The 9,251-nt window shown below is 40.0% G+C and overlaps 1 protein-coding gene across 1 annotated transcript; it reads right to left on the bottom strand.

Annotated features, from left to right (window-relative positions):
* Positions 1–770: 770 nt before the first annotated feature.
* On the bottom strand, positions 771–8,240 carry LOC138201616 (cell surface A33 antigen-like). Its single transcript, XM_069155233.1, has 7 exons — positions 8,198–8,240; positions 4,788–4,954; positions 3,770–3,983; positions 3,459–3,623; positions 3,232–3,348; positions 2,249–2,372; positions 771–2,125 (listed from the first exon to the last, which is right to left on the bottom strand). The coding sequence occupies exons 1-7, from the start codon at positions 8,238–8,240 to the stop codon at positions 1,483–1,485; spliced, it is 1,473 nt and encodes a 490-aa protein (XP_069011334.1). The 3' UTR covers positions 771–1,482.
* Positions 8,241–9,251: the final 1,011 nt, after the last annotated feature.

Genomic DNA, 9,251 nt, shown 5'->3' on the forward strand with positions numbered 1-9,251 from the left:
ATGGTGTTCACAGAGAGCGAATCCCTCTAAGGGTAAGCTCACAGAGGCTGAGACCTCCTAAGGCAAATCCCTGTAAGGGTAAGCTACATGATTCACAGAGGGCAAGTCCCTCTAAGGGTAAGCCAAACATGTTTGTGTACATGCAATAATAATACTCAATACTTAACAGCAATACTTAAAAAAAAACCTCCGAAAGAGACTTTTTTTTCCCTTTTCATTTCATTTTCATTAGAGTTGCCTCCTCACAGTAACTTGAGGCATGCATGTAGGCATTCATATAGAGTATATAGTATAGCCAGGGCGATGTGGCTAAGTTTGATGTTTCGCTGTGACACAGGAAGTTGATGTTTAAGGTCAAACGATGCTCCAAACCTCATGAAAGATGCGCCAGGCATCAACTTTTTGAACTTTTGAAGATGTTAAAGCTGCCAAAAAAGGCTTTTTTTTTTTCTTTTTTTTTTTTTAAAGAAGAACAAGAACCAAGATCGAGAAAAAAAGCCAGCGGCTCCAACCCACTGGATCCCCGACGTGCAGCATATCACTGCTTACAGTTTTAATCTTGATTTGGTCTTCAAACCGCAAAGATATAAAGTTTAGAATAATCAAAGACTAGGACAAACAGTAAAATATCACAGAGAAGTAGCTGATATTTTGAGCAATTTTGCTTGGAAAAATGATTTACAAAATAAACGTTAATCAAACTATTAAAAGGTATTTTTAAAAGGCTTAAGAACAATTTCAATAATTGTTGTGACCATATAAACGCAGAGACAGAAGAATGACATTTAAAAAAAAAAATGCTCAGATTGGGCAGTCTGAATACGTGAGCTATAAATATATTTATGATTGCATGGTATTGTTCTATTACCACCTGATTTATTGAAATGTTGGGACAGTCTGAGGGTTAATCAAACAAACAGTACAAATGATACATACAGAAGGCTATGACAGCACCGCCACTTCTTTTGAGCAAAATTGATCAACTTGTAATAAAAGATGTTGGTAAAATTGGTGCGTTGAAACCATTTGTATACATTTTGATTAAATACTGCGGACATTAACACAAAATCATGGCATAATCATTGTTATCTCGATTGGAATATCCCATTAAAAGAAGGAATAGTTATCAATAAGGCCTTAAATTCCAGTTTATACACCAAGCATAATTATACATAAGGGAGGGAACTTCAATCAGTTTTACACAAGAGTCACAGAAAATTATTGTCCCTGATTTACCGACAGGTTACTATTTAGGGGCCTCTGGAAGGTAACCATAGCAACAACATGTATTGCGTTCAATAAGCAATGAACTCGTGAGCTCGTAGTTACAACATGGGAAGTCGTGTTAACTGTATGCGACACATAAATCAATTTTGCTGTCTCACTTTCCAGTGTGAGACCAAACAATTAACCCAGTTGAATGTTTTTTGCATTAGAAAAAAAAAGAAAGATAAAGATTTCAGTAACACAAGATTATTCATATCAGTTTCTGTGTTGACCGTAACTGTATTCACCACGGTTGTCAAGATCACGACTACCGCCATATTGGTCGCGCCGATTATCGAGGTGATCGCGACTGCCACCGTAACGATCGCGTTGATCGTCAAGGCGGTCACGACTGCCACGGTCACGTTGCTCGTCAAGGCGGTCACGACTGCCACGGTCACGTTGATCGTCAAGGCGGTCACGACTGCCACGGTCACGTTGATCGTCAAGGCGGTCACGACTTCCACGACTGTCACCATAACGATCGTCAAGGCGGTCACGACTGCCACCATAACGATCGCGTTGATCGTGTTGATCGTCAAGGCGATCACGGCTTCCACCGCAACGTTCACTTTGATCGTCAAGCCGATCACGACTTCGCCGATAGGTGTCATGCACGTCGTTCCGGTGATGCTGGGATTCAGTGTCACTGCCGCCGCCATTGTACCTTTCTTTACCACTCTTATGACTGTGCTGATCACCGTCAAACTGCTGTCCAGCTGCTACTTTGCCATAGTTGTTATGAGGAACAATGTCTTTGTCTTCGTCCTGGTTGACCTGCTTTTTCTCGCTGTCATCCCTGTACTGCTCTCCAGCTTCAGGACCCTCTCTGTCATAAAACACCTCCTCTCCAGGAGTACTAAGACACAAACAAGGACACAAAAGGGTGGTTGGATGACTTCGATCCTAACACTCAATACACTACCAGAGTTGTTTATGGTGGCTTACAGTGACAGAAACTTCCAGGACATTCAATAATTACCCTTCAGCTTGTTTGGCCTTTTTGGCCTTTTTCCGGTAGCAATAGAAAATGAGAACCCCCACAAACAGGAGACCTGCGAGGACTCCTCCAATTATAATTGCAGTGGCTCCAGTATTCATGCTGCCTAAGAAAAGAAGAAGGAAAATATACTTAGTCCAGGGCTAAGATCCCCTTTCAGTCATCCTCTACAGCTTTATTGCCCATTTAGAGCTGTTTTTAATTGTCAAAAGTTTTTTGGGGGCAGATGAATTTCAATTGGATGTCAGGAACCACTTGGTTTGGGTTGAAGATCATGCTCATGGTAAAAATGTTCACATTGAGTTATACCAAATTGGACATACCTGTCAGGTGACGGGCCAGTTTGTCCTTCACTATGATGAATAATTTGGCCTATTTGTAGATGACACTCTATAAAACCTTATCCTTTTACAATAAGCATCGCCCTTACATTAACTGGTGTGAACAACAGTTGGAACATAAGCAATGTAACATTTGTTGTTAATTGCTATGAGCACTGAACAACTTGTCCATCATGTCAGTCTTCAAATTATGCATATGCGTCCTAACCAGTGGTGGTTCTAAAATTTAACGGCGGGGTATTTATTATTTAGTTGTGTTTCTGGCCGCCTGATGACTATAAATTCAAGCCTCATTCTGTTCGAGCTCTGTTTTGGGCTCCACCAACTCCTGAGAAGAAATATTTAGCTTTTTAGTGGTTAAAAACTCCACTATGTTTACTAGTTAGTTGCTAACTTTGTATGCCATTTGGTGCTCAAAATGTACTGCAGTGTAAAATAAGTTTTAGAGCTTTTACGCCTCCAACAGCCACCTGCTGCTGCTGGAAAATATAGAGAAGTGAATTATGTGAAGCACACAAACTAAAAGAAGCTCAGAGGAGCTGAGGGGAACTGTAGAGCTGAGTGGTACTTCCCTGTGGGCTCACTGTGAAGAGCTGAGCAGGTAAATCATTTTTAAAGACTCACCGGGCATCACAGATAAGGTAAAGTTGCAGCTGAGTGAATCAATGCGGTTGCTTGATGTGCAAATGAAGAACCCTGACGTCTCTCTTGTAATATTGAGAAGAGAGAGAGCTCCATCCTCTGCAACATAATGACACAAATTAGGCTATACATTGCTGAGAATGACAGGAACGCACAACCCTGCAGCAGCCTGAGAAATACGTGTTCACATGTATGGTTAAAATGCGTACTTTGACTTGCTCTAGGTGGAAGTTGTCTGGGAAGGTTTTCGACACTGTAGCTCTCCCATTTATAAACGGGTGATGGGGATCCCTCCTCAGACATGCAGGTTAGTGTGATGTTTTGAAAATACTCTGCTGCTCCCTGAAGCCTGCAGATGGGTGCAGAGGGAGGCACTGGGAGATAAAGATTGAACATAAAAATTCACATCATCACAAGACAGCTGAGTGCAGTATTGGTTTTACATCATCAAGATAAAAAGATACCATTACACTGTATGCCGGCCTCCAATAGACTTAAATAATCATCTGTTAGTTCTCACCCAGGACCAAAAGGGAAGTGGTAACAGCTGTTGTTCCCTCGTCATCATTAGGGATCTTTACACTGCATTGGAAACGGCGGTTGTCCTGCATGGTCACCTTTGTTAAGCGGAGCGTGCTCACTTGCTTCTCAATGTCAACTTCCAGGAAGGCTCTGCCTTCGTAACCAGGTGCAATGTCGATTGGATTGTTCATAAAGTAGGTGGCCACGGATTTCTAAAAAGGTAAACACAAACACAAGATATCTGCTTATTGTAATGCAGGCTCAATATGCAAGTAAAATCAATACCATGCCTCAAGTGATACGAGGTGTTCCCTGCTCTACAGACTCTGAAGCTCTTTCAGGCAAATTTTTTAATTTTGTGCTAGATAAAGATAATGGACTGTAAGGTAGTCAGAGTTATAGCTGCTAAAAAGATGACTTATTTTTTACAGTCATTCTAATTATTAATTTCATTTCGAGCCTTGCCTCATTGATGCTTATTTTATCTGACATTCATCACAACCAATTATCAAATTACATAACTATATAATAAAATCTCCACTTCTGCTTCTGCATCTGATACGTGCAGCTTTGAGAAATGATTAATTCACCTATTTATTATTCAGTTTTTATAGTTTTTATAAATGTTTTAAATATTGTAAGGTGGGCAATCATATGTATATAAAATAGATAACCTTAGTCTTGTTGTTTATTAAAGGGTATTCCAGCAATTTAATGTGGCACTACCATTCAACTGGTAGACTTACAGACAGACCGATTTATAACAAATCTGAAGCAGCAGAGGAATCTGTAGATGCTTGACATTTCCCATAATGCAGCGGGCACGCAGCTCTTTCATCAGATCTCTTGTCTGGTAAATACCACATCTTTCTCACTCCATTTCAACAAATTTACTTTGTGTTATAGATTTTGTAGTTTCACAGACCAGGCCAAACAATGTCCTGACGACATCAGTGATGATCTTTGTGTAAAATCAGTTGTACATTCAAACACATTGTGCATTCAGCTCTTCTCACCAGTGGACCACCATCATTGTCGGGGTAAGCCTCCCATGTGAGGACAAACATGGTCAACTCTGGTCTGGCTGGGGTGAAGGAACAGGTCAGGATAATTTCACCTCCTCGTGCAACCTCATATTCGGCCTCTGGAATAGAAACTTCGACACTCCTGCAGCAGTGAAGCACTGGAATAAACAGAAATACATAGTCGCCCATTAACAATCTTTCTCCCGATCATTATATTTTTATAACCATCATCTATTTGTGTAATGTGATACAGAAAAAAATGATTAATTTGATCAACTCAAATACAGTTGTACATCATATTTCTCTGCAGGTAATTGCACAAGATGGTTCCTTGAATAAAACATAATTTTGCTTCCTGTTGAGTATAGCAAGGAGACCGGTTAATGATTAACACTGGTAATTATACCATGAAGGTGTGGCAACGTGTTTTACCAAAGAGAAAGAATAAAAGCACAAAGCCTACCTGTGAGAAACAGAAATAGCTTTTGCCAACCGAGCAGCTTTTCTGTTGTCATTTCTAAAAGAGGATAAAAACACCCAACCAATAAAAACTGATGTTCTCAGTCCAGGAGCAGGAGCCCGCCTAACCTTCACGATGAACTCCCAGGTATGGAAACGTTGACTCTTCCAGGTAATAAGTCAATGGCTGTAGGTCACATGTCACCAGAGGTCCAATCATCGACTGTCTATCTGTTTTCACTTTGATTGAAACTGCAAATGAAGGTTGATAAGATGTTATACAGGAAAAACGTGATTAAATATTAAGTTATTAGATAGATAGACAGACAGACAGACAGACAGACAGATAGATAGATAGATAGATAGATAGATAGATAGATAGATAGATAGATAGATAGATAGATAGATATTATATCATATTATATGTTGTTTGTAGGCAGATGTGGTTGTGCTTACTTTGACCTGCAGGCTGCAGTGTTGCACTGGCAATGATGCAGCATATGTTTAACTACTGTTGCTGCACACTCAGTTTAAAAAGCTCATGCATGTATTTGAACATATATACTGACCTTTGACCCTCTTTTTGTAACTTGCTGCGGTGTCTCATTTAGAGCTACCACAGAGAGATGAAAAACAGAACCAGTGAACTGAGCTGGGGTTTGAAAAAGTGGCAGACGGTTGCACATTCAGACTCAATCCTCCGCAATGATGAAATCTTAAATGCTGTCATACGGCCGAACAAAAGGTCAAGAATAATACAAACAAAAACAAAAGTCAATAACAAAAAATAAAGGGTGTGTAGTTCTGTCCAAACTTCCACAAACTCTATCCCCCAAAATTCCATTAATACATTATAATACATAGTATGACTTTTAAATTTTTTTTTTTTTTTTATCATATTTCGGACGACATGCTGTGGTATGACAGTGGTGCAGTGGTTATAGCAGTTGCCTCACAGTGAGAAGTAACTGGGTTTGATCCCCACTTGAGGCAAGTCAGTTCAGAAAAAGGTCATATTCCAAAAGGTGATACAAAATTCATTCTGTATGTCGCCTGAAATATTCAAAAAAAGTCATACATGTAGTCCAAAAAGTGACCCAAAATTCATTTCTGTATAGAGTATAGAGTATAGCCATGGCAATGCGGCTAAGTTTGATGATTCACTGTGACACAGGAAGTTGATGTTTAAGGTCAAACGATGCTCCAAACCTCACGAAACTTGCGTCAGGCACCAACTTTCATGAGTTTTTGAAGATGTTAAAGCCGCCAAAAAAAAAGGCCTTTTTTTTTTTTTTTTAAAGAAGAATAAGAAACGAGATCGAGAAAAAAATTAAAACTGCAAGCGGGAATAGGCGGACCCTCGCGTGCTGCACCTTGGGGAGCTGGTGGCCCCGACCCCCTGGATCCCTGACGTGCAGCGTGAGAGGGCTTGCCGTTTTAATTTTTGTATATATAATTTTAATTGATTCATCAAAATTCCTGTTGGTACTGTTGGTGCCTGATTGTGGTTGGGTAGTTATTGGAGAGTTTAGTTTATTGTCATGACATCTAAATATTAATTGGAATGAAATTGAAAGACTCAAGTAAAGTAAAAGTACAATAAAAGAATTTTTAATTTCAAACTTCCCCCCGGCACTATCAAATCCTTGTTTAAGTCAGGAAAACAAGATGAATTTGAAAGAATGAGGGACATGTTCTTTGAAGTGACCTCAATGTCGTATTAAAACTTTCAACACAGATAACTAAAGGAATTGTTCCTTAACCTGCAGCAGGAAATGTGAATGATGCAGTTTCTCACATATTTCTGTCATATATTAAAACCTTATAGTGCTAACAGACATCAAAAACCCCATGGGTACCTTTTAAAGAGACACACCGGTAAACATGATTAAAGTTCGAGCTTTTTATTTCATGTTCAATTTACTTAGGCTAAACGTTTCACATATTTTCAGCTCCAAGAAGTTCTGCATGGTCTGTAAATGTTTTTGCAGACTATGTGGAACTATGCGTTGCCAGTTTAACCTGTTGAGAGGCCTCGGGGCAGATATTATCAGTTGAGCCCCTATTAACTCCTTCATCACCACCCTCTGTGAATTGTATGCACCCTGTTGCTACCAGGTTCTCATCAAATACAGTACACACAGCAGACTAGAGTTAAATCTGTCATCCATCACAGTCCAAAATACATTTAAGCAGGATGTAGACAAAGACATGTACACATGCATTAAACCACTAACAATGTTTATTGTAACAACTAATTAGCTGACACAACCCATTAGAAATTACTTTAGTCACTCCCTGCACTCTTACATATCTTTATACTTCTCTTTTTACAATCTACAGAAACTGTTCAACCTGTTGTTTTTATAGTGTGTGTATATCTGGAAGTCACATATTTATGTATCTGTATTCACCTTTGTTGTCCTTGTTTTGTATGTCTACCTTCCTGAACAGTGAGCAACAGTATATTCCTTAATGCGCGAACATGTATTGGCTAGTAACAATTTATTTGAATGCAATTAAAATAATACGGGTTTTAAGACTAAAACCTGACACAGGGCCAGATCTGTAGGTAATAATGCAGGATCCGCTTCAGTTGTAATTGTGGGTTAGTCAAGTTGACATGCAGTGAATGTGGGACTTCCCCAGAGCTCCATTTAGCAGTTGGTAATCAAGCCTTGGAGTTGTGTAATCAACCGTATGAAAGATAAGGTCTGCATTAATTGTCATCTGTGTTTCGCATTCGTGTTGCATCATCTAATAACACTTTAACAAAATGAATGCAGACTCAATGTTCACTGAGATGTGAACAAACCTTATTGACACTTTGTAGGGAAATTTTTACACTTTTTATGTAGATGTCCATTCAGTGTTGATGTTAAATGTGGTCAACTGAAGTGGCTCCTCTATCGATTGTGGAAGCTGGGTCTTTCACAGTTTACCTGTCAGCAGAGCTGTGCCTACATGTACCAGGATGCACTGCATGCTGCATTTCACCCATAAACTGTATATAAAAGTGGCCGTAGGTTCTGGGTCTGATAATTGAGGCCCATGTCGAAGTACCTTAAACTGCAATGCCACCAGGGGCCACTAGGGGTTGGCTCCAAAAAGGTTCTGGCTCCATACACTTCCATTAAACTTCACTCATGAAATACAAAGTCAATTCATTTTGGTGGCATTCGCTAAAATCACTACTTCTTATTAGTTTTCTATCTAAATATCTATCTAAATAAATATCTAAATATCTATCTAAATAATCCCATCATTTATTAAAAATAAGGCCTCCAACAGCTGTGTTTTTGGGGGGGTGTATGTTTGATTGAGCGGCCGGTGTTACAGTCAGGTTTTTGCTATCGGTGGGTGGGACGCAGTTTCCTCAGGTTCTCAATCGGATCGAGTCAGATCCATCGCGACAACCAAAATACGAACTCGAGGCCTCAGTTCACAAACCAATGGCTAAGGTCATGCCTGGTTTCACGACCCTTACCCGCTTTCTCTGGCCAAAGACAGTCAGTGATCATCTGCCCTCTGCTGCTGGTTTTGGTTGTCTTTTCCAGTTCATCTTCAGTAACCTGAAGAAAGTCTCCAGCACACCTCTGTCCAAATGAAGAGGAAAACGTTCATGCTGATGCACACACACACACACACACACACACACACACACACACACACACACACACAGACTTTTTCCATCTGTATCGGTGACAGCATTAACAAAAACTGCCCATGACGACATTCATCGCAGCAGAATAATTCCCTTTCTGTTGGCATTTTGAACAAAGGCTGTCCGAGTCGCTGTTTGTGCAGCAGCTCAGTTTCTGGATGGTCCCTGATGGCATTATCTTCTTACACGGCTAATGCAGCCGCAACCTGGGCCTTTCTTTGCAACATTTCCTCCTCAGCCGTTTACTCTGACTCGAAACCGTAAAATGCATCCTCGTCTGTAATCTCGTCTCGGCACTCATATTTTGGGATGCCGTTTTTGCTGTTGGAAAC

Source organism: Embiotoca jacksoni, unplaced genomic scaffold (genome assembly GCF_022577435.1).
Source record: "Embiotoca jacksoni isolate LCO1_2020_lvr unplaced genomic scaffold, fEmbJac1.0.p SCAF_2, whole genome shotgun sequence".
NCBI classification, from domain to species: Eukaryota; Metazoa; Chordata; class Actinopteri; family Embiotocidae; genus Embiotoca; species Embiotoca jacksoni.

Bases quoted from the DNA above. Each gene is read 5' to 3' on its own strand.
- LOC138201616 (XM_069155233.1), bottom strand. From the start codon at position 8,240: ATGCAGTGCATCCTGGTACATGTAGGCACAGCTCTGCTGACAG. The intron at 3,624-3,769 runs GTGAGAACTAAC...TTTATCTCCCAG, and splicing joins CACTTCCCTTTTGGTCCTGG to TGCCTCCCTCTGCACCCATC. The intron at 2,373-3,231 runs GTGAGTCTTTAA...TTCTTTTCTTAG, and splicing joins TACCTTATCTGTGATGCCCG to GCAGCATGAATACTGGAGCC.